This window comes from Trichechus manatus, unplaced genomic scaffold (genome assembly GCF_000243295.1).
Source record: "Trichechus manatus latirostris isolate Lorelei unplaced genomic scaffold, TriManLat1.0 scaffold00005, whole genome shotgun sequence".
Lineage (NCBI taxonomy): Eukaryota > Metazoa > Chordata > Mammalia > Sirenia > Trichechidae > Trichechus > Trichechus manatus.
Window position 1 is genome coordinate 22,988,712 of NW_004443941.1, and position 26,944 is coordinate 23,015,655.

Below are 26,944 nucleotides of genomic sequence, written 5' to 3' on the forward strand. Positions count from 1 at the left end.
GTCAGTGTATCATTGTGCTCTTCAGAGCGGAAGGCAGCAGCAGAAAGTAGAACATGTACTGAAGGCCCTTGATGTTTTGCTGGTAATAATTTTTGATTCCTAGTTTATGCCAGTTTTAATTTTGCCCTGTTTGTGACTTTACACTCAAGAAGTATTTTACCAGCTAGAGGCACACCATGCAGAACTCTCAAAGGCTTGCCAGACTGCTGCAAATCCCAGATTCCTTCAATAATTCAAACAAACCAGTTGCCATCGAGTAGATTCCAACTCATGGCTACCCTATGTGTGTTACAGTAGAACTGTACTCCATAGAGTTTTCAATGGCTGATTTTTCAGAGGTAGATCACCAGGACCTCTGAGGAACATCTGGGTGGATTCAAGCCACCAGCCTTTTGATTAGCAGCTGATCACATCAACCATTTGCACCACCCAGGGACTCCCCTTCAATAAAGACTGCCTTTGAATTAAGGAAGTGGAGGATACCTTTAAAAGTGGAAGTATATTTTCTGAGTGGAAAAACACATACAACTACAGACCATTCCCAGCTCAGTGCAAACAGGTGGTCAGGTTGGATATCTGGTGGCAGAGCTCTGTAGAATGGAGCACACAGTGACTCTGATCAAAGAAGAAAGGAAGAGTAGAAAAGTGCAAAATAGGCAACTGCTAAGTGTGATGCCCAGAGGAATGGGGATGCCAGTAAGACTATGGGTTAGTTTTAATGGACTCATTTTACCTTTACTCTTCAGGCAGTGTTTCTGTGGATATTGTAGAATCCTTTCACATCAGAGACGCATCAGGTCATGATTCTGTAGAGCCAACATTTACTAAAGAAGTCCATGTTTACATTCTAAGGGCCCTTAAACTTACAAAGCATCCATCAGCATTGTGAACAATAACGAAATAACGATGAGTTACCAAAGAAAACCATGCATTTCCTTTTGTCACCATCATCAATTTTTACTTAATTTAAAAGAAGGAGGACAAGGAAGGGTTTTCTATGAAGAGCGGTGAGTTAGATTTCAGCAATACCAGAGAAGAAAAGCATTAGGACAAAGGCAGAGTAAGGAAATACCAGATGTGGATTGAGAGTCTGGAGATGAGATTTAATCCTGGCATCCAAAAGACGTTGAGACGTTGGCTAATTTCATTGAGTCTCAGTTTGCTCATCTGTATAATGAGAGGTGAAGAGGGAGATTTCTGTGATCAAGGATTGAGAAATTATGCTTCTTGACTGGACATTGGGGTGTTTGGGAAGTCAAGACTGACTTTGAGTAGAAAATGCCTAATGCTATTTTAATGGCAAACTTGGGAATGGGTGATTAGTAGAAGGGCATTAACAATTGGCATTTGCAAATGACTTAGCGCACCAGGAATTACGTGTGGCAGAATGAACAGGAAGCTTAGTGAGGTAGCCAGAATGGCCTTCTAGGGAAACAATGTTGGCAAATGATCCCTGAAATTTTTTTTCCAGTAAAACTAGCCAAAAGATTAGTAATAACTTAGGAGAGAATTCCACGTTTTGAAAATGGACATACAATTTTCCATAGGGCAGAATTCAAACAACAACTTCAATAAAGGCCAATAGAAAAAGAAGATGAGTAAGGTTACTGCCTAGATTAGAGAAGTAATGACATAGTGGGGAAAACAAATGTTCACCTCTAAGAGCTAATCCCAAGTGGCTCATCCACAGAAAGAACTAATGACTTATAATATTTGACGGTTGTTTTATTTGTTTTCCTCATAAAATACAGATTCGTCTATTTAGATAGAGGCAGTAGGGAGAAAACAAGTGGCGTGCAATCATTCAGTAAAGATATACTTAAATACGTTATGGTAAAGACACTTCAGGAGCCCTGCTGGCGCACTGGACCAAAAGGTCGGTTGTTTGAACCTGCCAGCCACCCTGTGGGAGAAATATGTGGCAGTTGGCTTTCGTAAAGATTCCAAAAAAATACTCCACGCTTATTGCCATCAAGTGGATTCTGACTCATAACAATCCTATAGGACAGAGTAGAACTGCCCCCATAGGATTTCCAAGACTGTAGTATTTCCGGAGGAGCCCTGGTGGTGCAGTGGTTAAAGCACTCAGCTGCTAACTGAAAGTCAGTGGTTCGAACCCACCAGCTGCACAGTAGGAGAAAGATGTGGCAATCAGCTTCCGTAAAAGATTCAGCCTTGGAAACCCTAGAGGCCAGTTCTACTCTGCCCTATAGGATCACTATGAGTCAGAACTGACTTGACAGCCACAGGTTTGGTTTTGGTTAAAGACACTTCACGGAACATCATGTGTCATCTTAAAGGAGGGTCTGTAAAAAGTTCCTGTATCATGGGAAATATTCAAAATATAATGTTAAGTGAAAATTCATGATGCCAGATTTTATTTATTTAGATAGGTGCACACACATACACGTAAAGGACATACACATGATATGGTCTAAACTATGCAGTTGTATATTTTAAAACCACCACTCATCTGTCAGTTTGTCATACTGTGGTGGCTTGGGTATTGCTGTGGTGCTGGAAGCTATACCACCGGTATTTCAAATACCAGCAGAGTCATTCATGGTGGAAAGAGTTCAGCGGAGCTTCTAGACTAAAACAGACTAGAAAGGAGGACCTGGCTATCTACTTCTGAAAATAATCATCCAGTGAAAACCTTATGAATAACAGCGGAACATTTTCTGATATAGTGCTGGAGGATAAGCCCCACAGGTTGGAAGGCACTCAAAATACAACTGGGGAAGAGCTGCCTCCTCAAAGTAGAGCCAACCTTAATGATATGGATGGAGTAGAGGTTTAGGGACCTTCATTTGCTGATGTGACACTACTCAAAATGAAAAGAAACAGCTGTAAACACCCATTAGCAATCGGAACTCCTACAAGGAAGACCAGTTAATACAACTATTATTCAAATTTATGCACTAACCACTAGTGCCAAAGATGAAGAAATTGAAGATTTTTACCAACTTCTGCAGTCTGAAATGGATCAACATGCAATCAAGGTGCATTGATAATTACTGGTGACTGGAATGTGAAAGTCAGAAACAAAGAAGGATCAGTAATTGGAAAATACGGCTTTAGTGACAGAAACGACGTTGGAGATTGCATGACAGAGTTTTGCAAGACCAACAACTTCTTCATTGCAGATACCTTTTTTCAACAACATAAATGGCGACTATACACGTGGACCTCACTGGATGGAATACAGAGGAATCAAATGGACTATATCTGTGGAAAGAGACAATGGAGAAGCTTAATATCATCAGTCAGAACAAGGCCAGGAGCCAACTGTGGAACAGACCATCAACTGCTCATATGCAAGTGCAAGATGAAGTTGAAGAAAATTAAAACAAGTCCACAAGCCAAAGTACAACCTTGAGTATATCCCACCTGAATTTAGAGACCATCTCAAGAATAGATTTGACGCACTGAACACTGATAACCAAAGACCAGATAAGTTGTGGGATGATATCAAGGACATCGTAATGAAGAAAAGAAAAGATCATTAAAAAGACAGAAAAAAAAAAAGACCAAAAGGAATGTCAGAAGAGACTCTGAAACTTGCTTTTGAATCTAGAGTAACTAGAGTGAACAGAAGAAATGATGAAGTAAAAGAGCTAAACAGAAGACGTCAAAGGGCAGCTTGAGAAGGCAAAGTAAAGTATTATAATGAAGTGTGCAAAGAACTGGAGTTTGAAAACCAAAAGGGAAGAACATGCTTGGTGTTTCTCAAGCTGAAAGAATTAAAGAAACAAAATTCAAGCCTCAAGTTGCAATATTGAAGAATTTTATGGACAAAATATTGAATGACACAGGAAGCATGAAAAGAAGATAGAAGAAAAACACAGTCACTGTACCAAAAAGAATTGGTCAGCGTTCAACCATTTCAGGAGGTAGCATATGATCAAGAACTGAGAGTACTGAAGGAAGAAGTCCAAGCTGCGCTGAGGGCACTGGCATAAAATAAGGCTTCAGAAATTGACAGAATACCAATTGAAATGTTTCAGCAAATGGATGCAATGCTGAATACACTCACTTGTCTACTCCAAGAAATTTGGAAGACAGATAACCTGGCCAAGCAACTGGAAGAGATTAGTATACGTTTCCATTCCAAAGAAAAGTGATCCAATGGAATTCAGAAATTGTCAAACAATATCATTAATATCACAGGCAAGTAAAATTTTGCTGAAGATAATTCAAAAACAGTTCCAGCAGTACATCAACAGGAAACTGTCAGAAATTCAAACTGGATTTAGAAAAGGACGTGGAACAAGGAATATCATTGCTGATGTCAGATGGACCTTGGCTGAAAGCAGAGAATACCAGGAAGATGTTTATATGTGTTTTATTGACTTTGCAAAGACATTGGACTGGGTGGATCATAACAAACTATGGATAATATTGCAAAGAATGGGAATTCCAGAACACTTAAATGTGCTCATGAGGAACCTGTACATAGACCAAGAGGCAGTTGTTTAAACAGAAAAAGGGGATATTGTGTGGTTTAAAATCAGGGAAGGTGTGTGTCAGGGTTGTATCCTTTCAACATACTTATTCAGTTTGTAAACTAAGCAAATAATCCGAGAATCATGATTATAAAAAGAATGCAGCATCAGGATTGGAGGAAGCCTAATTAACAACCTGCAATATGCAGATGACACAACCGTGCTTGCTGAAAGTGAAGAGGACTCGAAGCATTTAGTGATGAAGATCAAAGACTACAACTTTCAGTATGGATTATGCTTCAGTGTACAAGAAAACAAAAATCCTCACAACTAGACCAATAAGCCACATCATGATAGACAGAGAAAATATTGAAGTTGCCAAGGATTTCAGTTGATTTGGATCCACAGTCAATGTCCATGGAAGTAGCAGTCAAGAAATCAAATGCATTTGCATTGGGCAAATCTGCTACAAACGACCTCTTCAAAGTGTTAAAAAGCAAAGATGTCACCTTGAGAGCTAAGGTACACCTGACTCAGTCCATGGCATTTTTAGCTGCCTCAAATGCTTGCTAAATCTGGACAATGAATACAGAAGACCAAAGAATAATTGATGCATTTGAATTATGGTGTTGGGAAGAATATTGACTATACCATGGACTGCCAGAAGAACAAATAAATCCATCTTGAAAGAAGTACAATCAGAACGCTCCTTAGAAGTGAGGATGGTGAGAGTTCGTCTCACTTTCTTTGGACGTGTTATCAGGAGGGATCAGTCCCTAGAGAAGGACATCATTCTTGGTAAAGAGGGTCAGTGAAAAAGAGGAAGACCCTCAATGAGATGGATTGACACAGTGGCTGCATCAACGGGCTCAAACATAGCAAGGATTTTGAGGAAGGCGCAGGACTGAGCAGTGTTTCATCCTGCTGTACATAGGGTTGCTATGAGTCAGAACTGACTCGACGGCACCTAACAACAACGTATTTAAAAAACTGAAAGCGAACATATTTAAGTGTTAAATGGTGATCTCTAGTGGTGGGATTAAGTGTGATTATTTTTATTTTTTCTTTATTTCCACACTTACTCAATTCTCTATAATGAACAAGTGTTGCTTCAACAAGCAGGGGGAAGAAAACTGAGAAAAAGAACACAAACTATCCATAAAGCAATGCTTTTTATTTTAATTGTATTTGGTGAGAAAGAAGCCATGAAATACAAGCTTGGTAATCCACACTATTGTTTATTCTGTCTACTTAATGATGTTTCACATAAACAAGGACAGAAGCTAGTTCAGAGTAGAATGCAGGTTTCACTTTGTTTAGCTTATCAGGAAAAGCAAGGGCCGAAGATATACATTGAAAATTTTACTTAAAAAAGAAAAAATGTCTGTCCATTTCTGACTAATTTATGTCTTGATATCAGCAATTAGCTCTACCAAAATACTTTAGTTCTTATTCTTTCTTCTCCATAATAATAATCGCAATAGCCACCATCTATTGAGTAACGTGCCTGTTCTTGTTCTGTTTCTCATTTAATTTCCCCAACAACCTTGTGATAGAGATATCATTACAGTATTCCATTTGTACAGATGAGGAAACTGAGGCATAGGTGAGTCACTTGCCTGAGGCGACAGGTAGTCTGACCCCAAGAGTCCCAAATTTTAACTTGATATATTGCTCATGGTCATACATACAAATAACTAATTCATTTAGCACCTAACATGTGCCAAGCTCTGTGTTAAGCATTTTATATGTATTGTTACAATTAATAGTCACAGCAATCAGATGAGATAACTACTATCATTATCACTATTTTATAGACCAGGAACTCGAGTCTTAGAAATTTTAAGTAGCTTGCACAGGGGAAGCTAGTAAGTGGCAATGCAACAATTCCAAATCCTGAGTCCCTTTCCAAAGAGAGCATTGTAGGAGGGCATTTCACCGACTCTGAGCCATGGTCACAGAGACTGACTAGCCTTAATAATTATGTTATGTATGGAAAAGTATGGGGCCCTGGTGGCACAGTGGTTAAGAGCTCGGCTGCTAACCAAAAGGTCAGCAGTTAGAATCCACCAGCCACTCCCTGGAAAACTTTTAGGGCAATTCTACTCTTCCTATAGTGTTGTTATGAGTTGAAATTGACTCGACAGCAAGGGGCTGGTTTTTTGTTTTTTAATGAAAAACTATAATATTAGAAATGCTCAACAAACTTGCTGGGAAGCTTCTTGTATGACACCTTCAGGATAATCAAAACTGAGCCCAACCTGCCTTTCCAACCTTATGTTCCACATGATAGTCAATAAATATTATCATTCATTATTTAACTGTTCTATAAACCATCGGCCTCCATTGTGAAATGCGAAACTGAATTTCAGATATGTTTTATAGAATATCTGCTATGAAGACACAAGTATTGATTGCTTAATCTAATGTAAAATAGCAATAAAATATTAAATGTGGAATAGAAATATGAAATTAAAAAAACAGCATCAAGTCACTAATTACTGATATGTTTTAGCTATGTCAGGAAAATATCCGGCATACTATATTTTAGAATATTTTATAGGAGTGCATACAGAAAGATCGATTTGCCATTATGTATTTGTGTGGCTATGGGGAGAGAGAAAGGGAAGGAAGGAAAGAAAAGAGACAGAAAAAGAAAAGAAAAGCTTAAGAAAGCCCAGCTCTATTTCCTATGCTCCATTTTTAAAACTAGCCTCTTTCTGGGAGAGATGCCTTCAGCATACTCTAGCTGCTCCCCTGTAACATTCAGCTAGTGAAATTCTTCCATTGTTTCCACAGAAACTCTGTACTTTCGAACAAAGAATCCTGACACAGGAGGAAAGACCAACAGCAGAAATAATCTCTGGAGTCTAATGGAGTCTAATTTTAACCCAGGAATGCTTAAAATAGTCAGGATGAAGAGAGTTTCATGAAGGATGAGAAACCCACTTTGTTTTTCTTTTTTAATTCAGCATCATCGATTCATTGTCATCCCTAATTCTTATAAACAGCAGTGGCAAATTGAGAACCAATAGAAGTTTCTAAAACCGAACCAAAGATGTTTATGAGTTCAATTTACAGAAAAGATGCTCTTTGCTATAGAATACTATTAACATTACCCTCAACTTTGAGGAACTTGTTAAAACCTTTTTTTTTTTTTTTTGTCCCACTGAGGAGTCAAGACTTTTTCACTCCCTTCAAGGAACACAGCAAAGATCTCAGATTATAGACAAATATGTAGCCCTAACAACAAATTGGATTTCCTGGGCAGGACAAACAGTTAAGCACTCAACTACTAGTTAGAAAGGTTGGCAGTTCAAAACCACCCAAAAGTACCTTGGAAGATAGGCCTGGCAATCTGCTTCTAAAAGGTCACAGGTTTGAAAGCCCTATGGAGCAGTTCTTTTCTATACACATGGGGTTGCCATTAGTCAGAATTGACTTGACAGCAACTAATAGCAACAACAAAAATGGATTTCCTGGGTGGTACAAACAATTAACTTGCTCAACTACTACCGGAAGGGTTGGAGGCTCCAGTCACCCAGAGGTGCCTTGAAAGAAATGCTTGGCAATCTACTTCCAAAATATCAGCCATTGAAAACCCTATGGAGCATTGTTCTACTCTGATACACATGGGTCACCATGAGTTGGAGTTGACTTGATGACAACTTTTATTCTTATACAACAGGTTAAGAAATCATCCATTATTTAATTGAAAGGGCCTCTCTCATAGAACTTACACAATGCCAGTATTACTCATCAAAAAAAAACGAAGACCAAGATCTGTTTTGATGTATTTCAACATGGCGCCCAGTGCTTTTCATTGAACTAACACCTTGTCTCAGCATGCACATATAAGTAACAAAGCCAAGATCCTGATTACTTTGACATCCTTAAGACTTTATTGACTGCAGAGGTGTGAGGCAGTGGTAAGGAGCTAAACCCCTCTTACCAATTTTATAGATTACAAAATGATGGTAACAATTTTAAAACGCCCATGTCATCTTCTGTAGGAAACTTCAGTCATTTGCTTTTCTGGGTAGCATGTCATAATAGGATAAACCTTAGGGGAACACTAGAATCCCCATTATTTTATTTATAGGAATAATAACCCTAAGATACCTGCAGTGTCTCTTTCAAGTGGTCAACCAGCATGTCTTCTGGGAGCAGGAAGGTAGCTCATAGGCTTTTCTTCTGAGACTGAAGCTAACAATTGATTGCTAAGGAGAGAGACCCAGGACTTACATTTGTCCCTGTTTTAGATTTGGAGGAAAAAAACTGGATTGGTTGCTATTCAGTTGCAGAAGAAAGCAGAGGAAGAAAAACAGAAGAAGGTTGTATTGGAAAGCTCCCACTCCAGTGCTCTCTAAGACTCCCCTGGTCTCCCTGGGAACAGCAGGTCTGTAGCTGTCCCTGCCCATTGCTCTGCTGGAAGCGATGATTTCAATTACTTGACAATGCAAAGAGATCAGTGCGTGGCTGATAAGGCCTCCTGGAGAATTACTTTGGTTTAGCTACTTTAGCAACTCTCATCTTTGGAGTCTATTTAAATTACAGAATAGCAGCATCCTCATTTGTCAGGCTCTGCTTCATAGCAGGAGCTCCAAGAAAATTATGACTTCAGATCCCTCTGTGTATCCAGCTAACATGGTGAGTGGGGAACCCGGCAGAGTTAGGAATCACAAGCTAAACACAGTAGTTCTTGTGCTCCTTGCTTCTCAGAGTTCGGGGTTCTTATTTAGGTATGAGATGTAATCCCAAGCTATATATGAGTGTCTTAGTCATCTAGTGCTGCTATAACAGAAATACCACAAGTGGATGGCTTTAACGAAGAGAAGTTTATTTCCTTACTGAAAAGTAGGCTAACAGTCCAATTTCAGGGCATCAGCTCCAGGAGAAGGCTTTCTTTCTCTGTCGGCCTTCTTCTCATCAGTGTTCGCCCGGACTAGGAGCTTCTCTGTGCAGGGACTGTGGGTCCAAAGGATGCACTCTGCTCCTGGCACTGCTTTCTTGGTGGTATGAGGTCCCCCTGTCTCTCTGCTCACTTTTCTCTTTTATATCTCAAGAGATTGCCTCAGGACACAATCCAATCTTGTGGATTGAGTCTGCCTTACTAACACAACTGCCACCCATCCTCCCTCATTAACATCATAGAGGCAGGATGTACAACATATAGGAAAATCACACAATACTGGGAAATTATGGCCCAGCCAAACTGATACACACGTTTTGGGGGGGACATAATTCAATCCATGACAGTGAGAGTGGGTTTGAGGATATCACCAATTAACCACCAATTGCCATCAAGTAAATTCCAACTCACAGTGACCCCGTGTGTGTCAGAGCAGAAATGTGCTCCATGGGGTTTTCAATGGATGATTTTTCAGAAGTAGATCACCAGGCCTTTCTTCTGTGCTGCCTCTGTGTGGACTCAAACCTCCAACCTTTAGATTAGGAGGTGAACACATTAACCATTTAAACCACCCAGGAACTCCATCACCCATTACCCCATCAAATGTTTCCTGACTCCCTACTCCGACCTCTGCCAGCTGCCCGTTTTGGTGACTGAGTGAACAGACAAGTATGAACTGCAAAGTGAACCACAACTTTCAACTAATAACAACAACACTACTTAATAATGTGTTTTGTTTTTGTCGTGTGCCATCAAGTCGATTCCAACTCTAGCCCATCACAAAATGATTTTACACACATTACGTTTCATCTTTGCAACAACCTGTGAGATAAATTTTATTATTCCCAGCTGATAAATGAAAGCACCCATTATTTGATCATCACAACACTGTGAACATCACAATTGCTGTGAAGAGAATTTTATTATTCCCATTTGATAACAATAGCAACGATGTTTAAAAAGATGTCAGAACTTGCCCAAATACCTCAGCTAGAAAGTGGCAGAGCCAGAATACAAATCCAGGTATTCTGAGTCCCAATCTAGTGCTCTTGATACTTCACCACAGGAAATAATAGATTTAAATCATAATCTTCTATGGCTATTTTAGGATGAGACATTGAGCAAATTCCCAAGTGACTCCCAAAGTATCTCACCAATAATCTAAAACTGATGTTAAAAAATGTAATTAGAAATAATATGAGCAGCAATCCGTTCTTATGCTATTTGAGCTATTAACTAGTGGAAGTTGATTTGGGTCAACTCTTAGAAAATGACAGAAGTATATGCATGGGCCTCCTCTGACTACCCCTTTCTTTCCCTAACCCCCAATCACGAAGCTACCCATCACTTCGATTTTCAAAGGGGAAAGTAGTTTAAAATAGGCCAAGAATTTAACCCAAGTGACACAAAGCTAACCCATAGCCAGTATGTATCATTCCTTTAAGTCAAGAGAAATAAATGCCAGCAAGGCAGCCAGATAACGCCCCAGGTGAAATGAAGAGAGCTGTTGACTTTGTGAGGACAGCAGGCATAACTTGTGATCATGGTCCTTTCCTTTCCTTTTTAAATAAATGTCATGGAGGAAATGCAGTTTCTGAGATTTTCATAATACTTTGTATTTTGGGGGAAAGAAACAAGCTAAGGAAGCCAGGCCTGAGGTAACAGCCACCAGAAATGGTTAGCATGTCAAAGTACAACGTCAATAGCCTTGATCTTGGAGGGGGCAGCCAGTATCCTGTTAGAACCTAAGGAAAGGAAGGGTCTGAGGGTTACTGGAGCCAACAGACACAGCAATGGCGTATAGCTTTGATGCAGATGGCTTTCTCTGACTCTTGGCCTGTAGAACCAGGTTTTCTGTTTGGCAGCAATTGTAAAATTTGAAGCTCCATTTGCCTCCAACCACCCGGCCTAGACAACCACGCTAATCTACTGTCTGTCTCTATGGATTTTCCTGTTCTGGACATTTCATATAAATGGAATCAAACAATATGTGACCTTTTGTGCCTCACTTCTTTCACTTGACATAGTGCTCTTAAGTTTCATCCTCATTGTAGCTTACACCAGTACTTCATTCCTTTTTATTGCTGAGCAATATTCCATTGTATGGATTTGCCAGATTTGTTTATCCGTTCATCAGTTGATGGACTTGTGGGTTAATTCTTTTTTTGCTATTATGAAGAATATTGCTAAGAATATTTGTGTGCAAGTTTTTGTGTGGATGTGTTTTCAATTCTGTTGAATATATACTTTAGGAGAGGAATTGCTGGGCCATATGGTAACTATGTTTAACTTTTTGAAGAATTACCAGACTTTTCCGAAGTGATTCTACCATTTTACATTCCCACCAGCGGTGTATGAGGATTCCTACTTCTCCATGTCCTTGCCAACACTTGTTATTATCTGTCTTTTTGATGCTAGCTATTCCGGTGGGTTTGAAGTGGAATCTCATTGTGACTTTGATTTGCATGTCCCTGATGGCTAATGATGTTGAGCATCTTTTCCTGTGCTCACTGGCAATTTTTTATTTGGGTTACTTATCTTTTTTTATTGTAGGAGTTTACCCTTAGGCCTTTAACATCAGGTCTAATGTGAATCAAATTTTAAACTCACTTTACGGGATGACATCACTCTATGGTTGGAGGAGTTGCAGGGTCTACTCCTTTCCTATGTGGTCAGTCCTGAGTCACTTCTTTCCTAATTCTGAGCATACTCTCTTATTCATGGAAAGACTCCAGTCAGCCAAAGTGGTTCCAAATCAGAGGCTCCTTGAGAGGGGACATGAGGCAATAGTGCCTTCTGTGGAAATTGAAACCCTTAGTGTTTCTGCTCTCCAGATATAACCACTGTTGTGTAAAAACATTGTCCCCAGAGTTGCTACCACCTTGTCTGAGAAGGAAATCACCCTGCATGAGTGTAAACTCTGCAGCCTGCATGCTAAAGGTGTTTTCTCACCTGCACTAGTAAGGTTCACTGCAGAGACCAGCATTTCCTGAGAGAAGAAAACAACAACTTTGAGTACACTCCCAAATCCAGAGAAGAAAACTGATGAAGGACAAAGTAAAATGGTTCTTCCATGTTTCAACCTAGATTACAAATGAGATCTAAAACTTAGTATTGACTATAATTCCCTCACAATTCTATCCTTAATGTATTCTTTTAAACATCAGATCGTAAATTATGGTTTTCCATAAGCTAGTGATTTTTTACTCTGGCTGCATATTTGAATCATCTGAAAAACAATTTAAAAATATATTCATGGGGCCCCACAACCAGAAAGTTTGATTTAACTGACCTGGAGTGGGGCCCAGGCATTTATAGTTGTCAAAGCTCCACAGGTGATTCTCATAATGTGCAGACAGCGTTTGGAAACGCAAGCTCATTTTGACTCTTAATTGATTATCCAACTTAATAAAGGACCCTTTGTCCTCCCTAAATCGGTGCTTCTTGAATGTTAGCATGCGTAGGAGTCATTTGAGGATCTTTATTAAGATGCAGATTCTGATTCTGGGGTCCAGGGTGGGAGAGGTTCTGCATTTCTAACAAGCCCCCCAACCCTAAAGCCAATGCTACTGGTTGGCTACTCAAAGTCCTCAGAGTTACTGAGTCCCTACACATTCATGGCATTTTTCAATTAATCCTAATAGGACTTTCATCCTCTCATGGATAACTGTTTAAGACAGCCATCATCGAATATAATATGTGCTACACTCCTTTTACAACTAGAATTGAAATTCTATCATAGTTCATATAGGCAGTCTTTGTTAACATAAAGATAAAACAATAAACTTCTATATCAATTTAAAATAACGATCCAAATCCTTTAAAGTGGTCATAAAAATCCTGCACAGTGGAATGATAAAGGACTGTGTGATTGGCTGTGGGTTATATAATTGAAAGATATTGGTCTTTGGAACCCGCCACGTGAGAGCTGCAAACATAGCTCATCATTTACTCTCTTTATGACCTTGGAAAAGTTACTGTCTCTGAGAGCCGTTGTTTCCTCTGTAAATTGTAGATACTAAGAGTTACTCCCAGTGCTGTTACGAGGGTCAGTCAGTTAAGAAGTGCAAAGCTTCCACCTCAGTGCCTGGCACACATTTCAACAAGTAGTAGCTAATTTTAACAGACTAAAAATTATGTGGTAGCCCTAAAAATATTAATTACTAAATATTTAATTAATAACTGTGCTTATCTTTTTATAGTTTAAAAAGAGTCTAGGGGAAGTATGTAGACAGCTCATGTCTTAGAAGAAAATATCCAGAAAGGATTGACTCGTGGCTGAGTTTTCTCCTGATACGTTTTCCTAAAGCAGGCAGAAGAATTCACACTCATTCCATTGGCCTCTGAGATATGCTTAAAGATAGGGTAAACTTTTTTCTTTTTTTTTTTTTAACAGCCATGGCAGCAGCTAAATGTTTAAGGTCATCACTAAAATCTTTTGTGTGAGGGTTTAGAAAAGATGAGTCCCTTCTGTCTAATCCTCCAACTCATCTTTTTCTCCTGCCAACATCAAGGGCAGCCTTGGGGAAAAGAAACCCCAGAAGGGCAAATTGGGGCTTAAATTGAAGAAGAGACTGTGATACTACTTTGGCTTAATGATGAGGGACTAAAATATATTTTGAAAAGATTTTCTTTTTTAGCTCCCACTAATAAAGCCACCTCTTTCACGTCCTTTTTTACTGTCTCCCTAAGTCATCACCAGGTATAAGGACTCCTTGTTAGTTTGTTTGAAGGTTTGCAGTGCCTTTGAGACCCCTCAGACAAGAGAGAGGAGCTGAGAAGTAAATGATAGTTGTTGGTTTGGGATCATCAAATGAATGGTGCCACAAAGATTAAAAAAAAAAAAGGACCCGTATTTTTCCACTGAATAAGTTGATCTTTCTTAACCAAATGCTTTTCTTGTAAAAATGGAACCAAAATGCACTTCCATTAAAAAAAAAAAAAACTGGCCGTACAAAGAAATAGCCTAGTGTTATCATGAGATTTGTATGTGCTTTGCTAATTTCCAGAAAACACAATCAATTTATATAGTAGCCTGTTCAACTTTAGAGAGATGTAAAATATCAAGTGAGAAGTTCTTATCCTCAAAATGATTATGATAGTTGACTGTTACAAGACACTTATTTTTCTACTTGTTCCTTAGCAATACAGTAATAATGTAAGAGTTGTATTTGGATGAAAGACTATGTCCACCTCACTGTTCCAGTCTTGTTTTTGTTAGCCTGTCAATTTAAAGAAATAACAACGGATATCTGATTGCTTCCCATTGGTTAAGCGGTGCCAAATAATAGCCAACATGAATCAGCGTTCTCAGAAGGAGAGAGTGCTTATGACAGAGCAAAAGCCTTTTGAGACTGGGATTGGTCGAGGGGCAGATATGGGGACCTTTAAGGTTACTTAGGAGTCCCTGGGTGGCACAAATGATTAGGAGCTGGGCTACTAACCTAAAGGTTGGTGGTTCACACCTACCCAGAGGTGCCCCAGAAGACCAGCCTGGTGATCTGCTTCCAAAAGATTACAGCCTTGAAAACCCTATGGAGCATTTCTAATCTGCACACATGGGGTTGCCACCAGTTGAAATCAACTCCATGGTAATTAACAACAACAACATACAGTTACTTTAGTCCTTGAGATTCTATTTCCCCTGCAGAACTGTGAGGAACAAAGGCAGTCTTCTGCTGATTATCAAGCTAGATTATCAAGACTAGAGTCTTCACCAAACCCACCCCAACTCATACAATATACATTGTGATGAACAAAGTGGTGACGATCTCTTTTGTACATTAGGCTCTAGAAAGTGAACAGAAGACATCCCAAGAACATGTTCCTTTAAAAATTACATTGGTCCGTTTCACCATTGCTACCTTTGCTAGAGGGAGCAATATTCCCATCCTAAAGCAAAAGATGAATATCACCAATCTCTTCTGATTTTCTCTCTCTTGATTTAGAGGGCTAATTCATAAGGAATGACTCTATCCTGCCACTTTAGATCGACTGAAGTATCCTTCAAGAATCGAGTTTCCTGTTAATAGCTTTACTATGCAAGAGGAGCAAAATCAATACGTAATTTAATGGCCCCTCCTGTCAGGGGCGCTATTGATTCTATTTCTAATGATTTTGAAATGATATGCCATTATGCAAATTCCATCTATTTTAGATGTTTTTGCCAGATACCAACAGCGGTACCATTTTGTTTTCCTTTATCTATGATTTTTCCGATACTGTAGTTATCAAATACTGAAATATTATTTTCTAATGATTATGACCTAGGGGATATTGATACTGTAATGATAAAAAAATTATAAATGCTTATTTTATTGGACAAACAAATTGTGTGGGGCCATATAAATATACTCCTGACATTCATCAGCTACTCAGAATATTGAAAGAAAAGCTATTACAATAACAGAGGATTAAATTATATGCTATTCACCAAGGATAACAAACAAGATATTGTTTGGTTGTTTCTGTCTATTTGCATAAGTTATGTTGCCCTTTGTGTATGAAGCTGTTAGCCTTTCCTAAACAAACACTGACCCCATTAGCAAGCCTACTTTGACCATCTCCAATGTACCTTTTTTATTTATATGATCCAATAAAATATGTGATGAGATGGTAGATTGGGTTGAAAGTGCAAAATGGAGACAAATAACTGAAATGTTTTTAACAAGTGCAAGCAAGACATGGGGAATCAGAGGTGGAAAGGAGGACTGTGCTGTTACAGTATGGGGAGAGCAATTAGAGTCACATAACAGTGTATGTATAAATTTTTGTATGGGAAAAAATAAAATAAAATAAAAAGTGCAAGCAAGAGCATTGTGGAGGTCTTGCAGTGGGGGGTGGGAAGGGATTGTGGTTTGATGTTCCCTACTGTGCAGTAACCTTAATGATGAATGTTGGGCCTTCAGGCCCAGAGGGCAGTAGTCTTAGCCCATCAACACTTTCCCATGCTTGGTCTCAATTTGCTGATTGCTTTGGTAAAGATACTAAACACAACTATACTTTAAGATTGCAAGAGTATAAGACAGAAAATAGTACCTAAAATATACAAGTTTTTATGACAAAGAGGATAGACATTAATAGATTTTTGTGAAGTGAATTTTTGATTCTGAAATGGAAAGTATACATCTCATTATTCCTTGCATCCTCTTGTGCTTTCTCTAATATTTGGTATGTTTTCGGGTATTAAGGAATGGTTAGATATCCTGATTTAGTCAGAGCAGGCTGATTTTTTTTTTTTTTTAATACCAGATAAATAGGTGAATTCCATAAGGTAGTTCGACTCATAGCGATCCTATAGGACAGAGTAGAACTGCTCCATAGGGTTTCCAAGGAGCAACTGGTAGATTCGAGATGCCAACCTTTTTGTTTGCAGCCATAGCTCTTAACCACTGTACCACCAGGACTCCAGAAATTAGGCAGGGACTGTTTATTTTATACATGTAGTTGAATTTGTGACATGGGTGATAGTTGTATAAATAAAAAAATGATTGTTGCTTTAGTCATTTACAGCCGCTCATCTAGCCTTGATGTTTCAGTCTTTGAGGACAGAGCTAAGATAGAAAAGGCACTCCCATGAACTCCAGTTGCATAGTAGTGAGAAATTGGGATGTGGGCACCATGCAGGGATGTTCTTTAGCTGAGGAGCAGAGTAGGGTTATGGGGCCCCAGAGGACTCATTTGATCTCACTTCCACAATGCTAAATCAAGAAAGCAGGAGTAAAGCTTTTGACCTTGGGAGCTGGGAAATTCAGAGAATTGAAAGCAGCTTCTACCTACAGCCACCTTCCACCTTCATTCTTGGAAAGACTGACGTCCACTGGTGTGCATAGGTCTAAATGACACTTGATGGCTTTGATCATTTAAAAAAAAAAATTTAAATCAAGTTCCTTCCAGAGGACCTAGAAAATTCCACCAAAACTAAAGAATGGCATACCATTAAAACTTTTGTGTCTATGCACAATCATTTTTTCAAAAACTTGAGTCAGATGTATTCCTGGCCAGAATTACTGAAAAAATATTTTCAAGGACAAATAAGTATTTTAAGGGGCTCTTAGTAAGTTGTAATACATGAAATGTTTAAGCCCTTATTAATTAGAAGGTAACGTTAGATTTATTTTCAGAGATATAAAGGATGCTTACAGGGAGTTGAGATTTTCATAGTATTTGTATTTGTCTTACCTGCCTGTCAGTCACTCACAGCCATAGGGTCTTAGGGCAAGAAGCGCTAAGGCTGGATTAGAGGAAGAATTCTCTTGTTGAACTGGCTCGGTATATTCGTAGAGTTCGATAGTAGTGTAATTGGCATATTTAGTCAAAGTTGATTCTGAACATTGAGAGGAATGAAAGTAACTTCAGCATCATGACTCCCCCATCCTCCCTCCTCACTTTGAAAACAGCTATTGTGAGGTCACAGCCTCCATCTTTAGAAAGGCAAACAAAACTTCCCCTTGTGGTCTAGGTGGAAAATCTGATTGAGCTGAATAAGAGTTTGATTCGAAGACACTAGATGGGAGAAGATGAAAGATCTTATATTTGCTTTTGTAATGCTTTTATACATTTATTATCTGAATACATTTTTGTGATAAAAATATTACTTTTGGAAATACAGTAAAGCACAAAGAAGGAAATAAAAAACGACCCATAACCCAATCTGTGAGAGATAACCTCTGTTAATATTTTAAAATGATGTATTAATTTTTCCCCCCAGGGGAATGAATTCCAGGGCACAGCATGGACAATCTTGCTGTTAGGTCAATTACTAAATATATTTTTCTTTTCTTATTGTAATCTCTGTTTATCTGATTTTCCTTCCCGTCATGACGACAAACCTATCTGGACTGAGTGCTATATTTTGCCCCAAATAATTCACTGGTTCTGGGCAGTGGAGCTCTCCTCTGCTTTCAGATCATTCTTGAAGAAAAGACTTACAGTACAGAAATTTCTCAGTTGTCCTTTGTCTGGAAGTGCAGCTCGTTAACCTTGCTTTCCTCTTTTCTATGTTTCTTCTCTTCTCTTTCTGCTTTCCCTTGTTCGTCAATCTCTATTCTTCTCTGTTTCAGCAAAACAATATCAGTCAAGGTAATTGATGATGAGGAGTATGAGAAAAACAAGACCTTCTTCCTTGAGATTGGAGAACCCCGCCTGGTGGAGATGAGTGAGAAGAAAGGTGGGGGAGCTGCTCCAGGGCTGAGCCCAACAGCTTCTGCTGGCCTGTGCCACCCCTGGATGCCCGCACTCTTCAGAACATGACTTACAATGCACACATCCCTCCACCTATGTAACAGGGCATAGATCTCTCCCTGGGCCCCAGTGGGCTGGGTCTGTAACTACATCATCCAAGTTTGGCCACTCTGCACATTACAAATCTGAGATGTTAATCTTCACTGCAGTCAATCAGGCCTCCCTGTCTGGGAAAGTTGGTGCAGATACTATGGGATTGCAAAATGAAATCAACTTTCTGATTTTCTTCCTAATATGGGGTACCTCCCCACTTCTGATTGATGCAGGAACAATTTGTGAAAGTGATGAATTAGCAAAAAACTTAATGGGGCCAGCTGACATTACCTAAGATGCCCTTTTACATACTTCAGGAGGTTCATGTGCTGCCAGTTCTTCCTCCATAATATCACAATAACATTCACCTTGATGGACACCAAGAGCATGAGCGTGTGACTCCAACCATTTGTTTTCCCTTTGTCTTGTGTTCCCACAGGAAGATCATTACCATTAGAATATTTGACCATGAGGAATATGAGAAAGAGTGCAGTTTCTCCCTTGTGCTTGAGGAACCAAAATGGATAAGAAGAGGAATGAAAGGTGTGAGAGTATACAAAGACATACCAGCGAGAAATTGTACTCTTCTCTCTCCGTGTCTCCTTACTCTCACACTTAACTCTCTCCTCTTCCTCGGCTTCCAAGAACTATACTTCATTTCCTTTGAAGCTTTAGTAGTTTCATTTCCCTTCCCTAACTTACAAGTGCACCGAGCAACGCCCATTTCCTTCAGGAAATGCAAACTAACCTTGATTGCAACCAGATTTAATAAATGCTGGAAGATATTTCTACAGTTTAAAGGAGATGATATAAAAGAATGGTTTCTGTGTTTAGTTTTTCACTACTTAAGCGTCATTTTAAAATTTGGTTTCAATCACCAGATCTTCCCTAAAACGGAAGTGGTAAAGACTACATAATACCTATTATGAGTTATAGATGAATCTAATAGCAACTAATAGGAAATTTCAGAAGAATTACATAATTAGGCTTCCTTAGATGGGTTTAGGGAACTCAGATTAAAAAAATAATAATAAAATTTAATAAAAGTAAAGATTCTTAAAGAGTAGTGTTATTGATATTCTAATGTTTATTTTGACATAGTATTTTCATGTCATCAAATATGACATTTAAAAGATCCCATAAATATTTAACTATAGTCAAATCAATTTTTTTTAAATAAGAAGGATATGATCCTTCAGTGAGAATTTAGCTCTTGTTTAAGGCCTTATCCAGCCTTAAGCTCCTAAATCTTTTGATCATATGATCCTTTTAGATGTGATAATTTTTTTAAGTGTAACATAAAAAGAAAAAATAAAGAGCAATATTCTTATAACTACATTTTGCCTGAGTCATATGTTTAAAAATATTTTTTAAAAGAAAGTAGGAAAGACAACTTTCCTATCTTTGATTTCAGTTTATTTCAGGTGGCCCATATTTGATAAGGAAAGACAGAAATTTTATATCAGCTTTGCAGTTTTTTTTTTTTTAGTTCTTACTAGGGCTTTCTATAATTATCCTCTAATAGTGGTCATTTAGTAGAAATCCTGTTCATTTAATTATATGTGTAAAATGAGCACTCCACATATTAATAGTTCTTATTAATTGCCTGCAAATGATTGGTGAGAAGCAGTTTAGGAAATTATTGGACAGACCACTTTGCAAAAATTTATGTTTTTACTTTTGCATGTGGGAATAGATAAAAAATATAGTACTAATTCGCAGTAGACCCAATATTTGGGGGAATATAACTAATCCCACATTTTTGAGAAATAACAGGCTCAGAGACCATCAGAAAAAAATTGTGAATGTCACTGACTCAATTATGTTCAAAATGGTGCGAGGGGCCTTTGGAGTGATGGAGAAGGGAGCACTAGAGGCCATTTTAATGGAACCTGTTTAATATGCTCCATAGGCAGTAGATGGAAAGAAAAAGACACTTTAGAAAATTGTGCTGATTTCTTACAAAGATGGAATCAAAAATGCCTCATTAACATACAAGAAAAAGCACTTCTAAATGTAATGCTCCAAAGAACTGTCTTTTATCTAAAGGAAGAGCATCTTGGAGTTAGCTCTTTCAATTGTCATTTTAGTAAAATATGCTGTCATATAAAAACAAATTAAAATTCCTTGATAGCACTATCCAGTTTTCACACCCACCAAGTGGGTTCTTGTCATTATAAATAAAACTACTGACTTGTTTGACAGTATCCTCTAATGCCACTAACATTAAAGGGAGAACTGAGCCTGAAAACATAATTGTAACATTCCAGTCTACAACTTGGGAAACAATTTGTTTAATACATTTAACCTGGTACCATTCACAGAATACAGTGCTATAGTCCTGCCTGAGTTTAAAGCACAGAACCCAAAAGGCAAATTACACATTTCTTACCCTCATCCCACCCCCCCACCCTGTTAGTTTTTGTGGAATTACATATATACTAGAAGCATTTTAGTTATCCAATTATAGTGTGCAGAAAATCAGAGATAAGGACACACAAATAAACAAGTTCCTGGGACTCTTAAGCTTTAAGACATAAAAAAAGTAAGCATTTCTTAGTGGTCAAAAAATCTTGAAAATAGAACCTCCAGAGAGAGCTTAACCTTGGGCCAAAGTCACCTTCCAGGCACAGCAGCCAAAATGGACTTTTCTAGGATATTTTATGTGTTCTCATTGAATGAAAGGTAAGGTATCTGAGATCCGGGCTGATTTAAGATTTCCATATATTGGATTGACCAACTAACTCCCAGGCAAATTTAATGAAGAAGACTCATTCAAATAAATCTCAAGATTGGCTTCAAAAAATATTTCTGCTATATATGGTAAACTAAATATATATACTGTGCATGAACATATATAGTAGAAATCTCTTACTAAATATAAAAAATAATATGTGTGTATGTATATGTATATATATATATGTATATATATAATCAATCATACACACTTGGAGGACATTCTGTTGGGATTGTTTACTTAGAACTATTCCCAATGCCACATTTCCTGGTAGTGCACCCATTTTTAGCAGTGGCTTCCTACCACTCTAATCACATCTGCCTGGATTTCTTTCTGCTGATATTCCTCTTGCTTTCATTATTCATCTGGTCTCTTATTCTGTGTTTGTCTTTGTCTGTTTCCTTCACAGCCCTGTTATTGAATGAGCTTGGTAAGCATTTCATTTCTTGCGTTTCCTTTCCATTTTTCTAGGTTATTTTCCATTTCTGTCAGGTGATATAGTGGCTTTCTGACTTTTTTTTTAACTCTGTTGATTTGCTAGCAAGACTTTACTTTAGGGCCTTGTTTTTGTTAAGGGCAGATAATGTATATTACATTTTTAGATTAGCTTAACCTTAAAAAATCAGTGATTTCTTAGGTATGCACAAGAATTAAGCTTGTGCATGAAATCCCATACTCTTAAAGAATGATTAGTGATTACACCATGAACAGATGTTTTCATATTTTTCTTAATTGTAAATATAGTTTAGCAAATTTTGATACCTTGGGTGGGTGGTCAGGCAGTCTGATATTACTGGTATTTGTTATTTAGAGTATAAGTTAAATAAATGGTAACATTTATTTCTTTTTCTTTTTTTTTTAAGGTGGCTTCACAATAACAGGTATGAATTTTTAAAGTTTAATACAATTGAATTTTATTTTTACTGTCTTTTATCATCATGTTATTGCATTTTAAACAATTATTTCTTATTTTTATTTCCTATTAATGAAGGGAAATACCTGTATGGTAAGACTTTTTTTAAAAAATGTTCCTCATTTTTCCCAAATACCCTTAAAAGTCAAACAAAAACCACATCACATATAGCCTATATTAACATTTAGTTGTGGCACTTGGTGTACTCTTGCTGGTTTACACAGCTAACATTTTACACATTAATAACATGTGTTGTGCATTAATTTGTAAGCAAATTTGTATGGCGAACCTGTAATTGTTCCCATTTTGACACTGGTCAATTTACAAATGTTTGTATAACACTGGTGATGTGCATTGTGCCCTGCTAGTTGCTCCAAAGAGTACCAGAATAAAGAAGACACATTGCTGGTGTCATAGTGGAAGAACTACAAGTCTGTTTAAAATTAAAAACAAAGAGTTTATTATGGCAAAAGAGCATTTTTCAAAACGGGGAAACACAGAGTCAAGATGCTCTTGACAAAATGCTCTGAGGAGCTGTTCATTTACAAAGGCTTAAAAAGACAAGCAGAAGGATACATTTGTGATTTGATGACATTTACAGAACTTAGAAGGGGAATTAGAACAAGGTTATGGAAAAGTACAGGGCTTTGTAAGGACCCAGGCACAGGTTAGAAAAACAGTTTTTGAGAGAAAGCGGATTTTTGAGAATTGGCCAACCGTGAAAGTCATGTGCTTAACACCTGTACTAGTTGAATAATCTTCTCTTTACATTGGCCATTTCTAACCACAAACTTATCTTCTTAGAACTTTTAGACAAGCAGAATAGGGTGGGCAAGACCACAATTTTTCTGTAGAATTGCTTGTTTCTAGGTCAGCAGTACAGTGGTTTACAGAAGTGACAAGCTGCATTGTATGACAGAAGCTGCATTTAAAAATCCAAAATGGAGTCACTTAGAATAAAAAGAGATTTAGCCTAGACCTTAGGCAGAAGTTTCAGTCATGTCAAGAGCTGCAGTTGTAGAATGTTCTTCCTCACTGGCCTCAAAGAAATGTAGGAGTTGACGTTCAAGATTGCTACACGACTGAACCTCAGGATCCTGTTAGTAATAGATAGTGCTGTGTTGGGAGAGGATAGAACAGTCCCTTCCCCCATGTCCTACCAACGAGTTTGAGCCCCCCTTTGGGGGGTTAGGTTTTAGCATTAATAACATGGTAACAAGAAATATTTCTCCCACTTGAAATGCATTACAACCCATTAAACCTGTTGCTGTCAAGTCAATTCCGACTCATACCAACCCTATAAAGACAGAGTAGAACTTCCCCATAGGGTTTCCAAGGATCAGCTGGTGGATTCGAACTGCCGACCTTTTGGTTAGCAGCCATTGCTCTTAACCACTGACTCCATGGGTTACAAAGTGCTCTATAAAAACTCAAGATGTAGGTCAAAAAGATTAAAACATTTACATTCAGGGTGGTACTCGGTCTGTATTGATTGCATTATATAGCACAGTTCCGAAGCAGTCTTCTTGCATACAGAAGGAAGGTTATTCCTCTGCAGCATCCTCTCTTTAGACCTTAAATATTTTCAGAGTCCTCTATGCAGATTTAGAGAAGAAGATAAATATCAAAAGGTAGCTCTGATTCCTCTGAAGCTGCAGGATGAAGATGCCTCTAAGGGCCATCCTACATGACATTTTCCAATATATTGTGCAGCTATCAATATTCTAATTATTTTTTAAATGGGAGAGATGAATAAAAGTATTGAGAAAGGAAATAATTCAAAAAATTCTAATTTTGCAAATGGCACGGTAGGAGTTGGGGTTAACTTAAACCACTGTGAGTATAAATGCATGACAATCAGTTCCAAAGTGATTCTGTCCAAAGTAAAACTTTTAGAATATGGATTTCTTTCCAATGATATTCCCCTTACTTTCATTATTCATCTGGTCTCTTATTCTGTGTTGCTTGTTTTTTCCTTCCCAGCCCTGTTACTGAATGAGCTTGGTAACACGGGCTGCTGCCCTCCACTTCTTCTCTTCAGATACAGCATTTAATGACAAAATGATTCAAAATGTATAATTTGCCTTTCAGGTGATGTGAAGGTTCAGAAAGATTAATCAGTCTACCCCAAACCACCACCCAGGACTCAGAACGAAACCCTCTGACTTCACGTCCAGAGCTGTGATGGCTGTTCTAATCCCAGCACTGCCCTCTTTCCTTTCCCCAGCCCCTCGTGACTACCTGTGTTTTTAAATTGCACATTAAACCATTTCTCTATCCAAACCCCTGCTACATCTAACAAATGCTGTCAGTAAAAATTCCAGTCTAAGGAAAAATGAGGGGGACCCTAAAAGGGGGAAATTAAAGTGCATAAATATGGATTTTTTAAATACAATTAATTATTCTGCCTCAAATTGGAGATGAGAGAAGCATGTTTGATCCCCAAAACTTCTAAGATATGAAGCTATACAGTTCCCTGGTTAATGAAATCATGTAATACTCAACTCCTCCAGTCTTAATATGCTCATCATGAAATAACTATCATGCAATGGCTTTTTAAGGAAGGCAAACAATGGAAATTCTAATAGTTGAAGACTTTCGCCACTCCACTACGTAGGTTAGAGAAACAAAGCTCCTTTGAGTTCAGTTTCATTTTTTAGTTGAGGAAACTGAGTCGCAAGTTTAGACAAAAAGCAGATGACAGAGTTGGCAGTGAGTCCCAGGTCTCATGATTCCCAGGTCCGTCTTGGGTAGCTTTTTGTAGACGCAAACAGCAGGTGGAACTGGCAGGCATCTGAGCCAGGACTTCAGTGAAAGCTCTAAGCCTGGTGAATCCAGACAGTTGCCATGCCAATGACTTACCCTTGCAAAGCCTGCAAGTGTAAAAGCACACTCCCATCCAGGCTGCCCAGGAAATAAATGCAGTAGGCTTGTTCCCAGATAGCATATCAGTTGACTGTCAAAGAAACTTATGACATAGAGCAGGTGCTATTATCCCCATTTTACATGTGAGAGAATTGGAAGAAATGGCCTGCTCAAGGCTTTATTGTTGGCACCTATAGGCTCCAAGACCAGGCCTCTTGTCTTCACATCAAGTGCTTTCTGTTGCTCCATGATGCATCTGAAAGCAGTAACGTGAAGGACCTGGAGACTCCATTTCAGGCATCTGTAGGAGTCTCTCCACACCCCTGCCATGTGCTGTGTGGTTCACTTTATCTGGTTTGGCTCATGGAACACTTGCTCCCATCCGTGGGCAATGACTTCCACCAGAGCTCTGCTCACTCTGTTCACTCCTGCTACCTATGTAGGGGCGACCTAACACCACTCAAATCTCAAACTAACACTGCTTGCAACGTGTGCATCTGGTGTGATGTTTAGCTTACTAATTCCACAAAGCGTTGACACCAAGCCAATGCTATCCATTCTGCTGATTTTCTACCTGTCCTTTTGCTAGGCCAGCCTGTCTTCAGGAAAGTTCATGCTAGAGAACATCCGATTCCCTCTACCGTAATCAACATTGCAGGTACTCATTTCGTCATGGTCCTTGAAATCCATAGTTTAATTAACTTGAAGCTAACCACCTCCAAGTGTTCTTTAGGTCTTCAGATACTAGTTACACGTTTTAGTCTGTGTCCCCCTAAAACACTGCTAAACAATGTGGTGGTTTCTCTAGCAGTCGGAAGTATGGTGGCTCAGCAACAAAAAACACCACTGCATCAGAGCAGAACAGGAGGCATTGTGGAGACAACAGCATGAACCTGCAGAGAAAAGGGATCCAAATGGCCTCTCCCTCTCAAATCTCAATATATCTCAGATTTCTTGTCAGTCTCTCTTCTCAAACTGGTGTCTTTCATCCCGTGTATAATGAAGTTTCTTTAACAGCTAAGCTGTATTCCTTCCTATTGCCTGCTTTTCCTGCCTCTTGGAAACATGGGCTTAGCCACGCATGCACAGATGATAGCTCATCTGTGCGGATCTTCATAGCGGAGATAAGGGAACATTGACATGATGATTAGGTGATTGTACAGCTATCTCAGATCAGCTGTAGGCTTAGGGCCCCAGCATCATCTCCTTGCAGAGTCCCTGGGTGGTGTAAATGGTTAACACACTCAGCTATTAACCAAAAGATTGGAGGTCCACGTTCACCCACAGGTGCCTCAGAAGAAAGCCCTGGCGATGTACTTCCGGAAACTCAGCCATGGAAAACCCTATGAAGTGCAGTTTTACTCTGACACGCATAGGGTAGCCATGAGTTGTAGTCAACTCAACAGCAACTGGTTTGGTATCATCTCCTGGTGCTAAGTCTCTGAATGAGAAAAGGATTTACTCTTTAATCATTACCATCAGCCGTCACTGGCTGTGGCAGTAGAGACACTTCTGTCTGACCTTGTAGGACTCCCCTCGTCCTCACACCCACACCCTATTCAATAATCATGGTACCCAGTCCTGACTACAGAACTGGTCCAGAATATTCCTCCTGGAAATTAAAGTGCCAGTCTCCTTAAAGCCCAATCAGAGAGGCCAGCCAGCTGCTGAAAACTTTCAAAAGACCTCTGCTCTTGGACTTGTTACCATGGCTCTGAGTGAAAGATTAAAATAACCTTGCGTAAGATTGTTCCACCACTGGCCTTTTACTCTTTTCTAAATCCTCCCTTGTTCAT

The 26,944-nt window shown here is 38.7% G+C and overlaps 1 protein-coding gene across 12 annotated transcripts in view; it reads left to right on the top strand.

Moving 5' to 3' along the window:
* SLC8A1 (solute carrier family 8 member A1) overlaps positions 1-26,944 on the top strand; it is a 363,153-nt gene that overhangs the window by 278,348 nt on the left and 57,861 nt on the right. For 2 of the 12 annotated variants that reach the window (XM_004369531.2, XM_004369529.2), the window contains exons 2-3: positions 18,420-18,514; positions 20,502-20,527. In XM_004369531.2, coding sequence (XP_004369588.1) covers positions 18,420-18,514; positions 20,502-20,527 — 121 coding nt within the window. Of the gene's footprint in view, positions 1-18,419; positions 18,527-19,072; positions 19,177-20,501; positions 20,528-21,779; positions 21,801-22,233; positions 22,252-22,361; positions 22,377-25,737; positions 25,807-26,944 lie in introns of all 12 variants that reach the window. The other 10 variants (XM_004369523.3, XM_004369524.1, XM_004369532.2 and 7 more) reach the window with 10 other exon arrangements.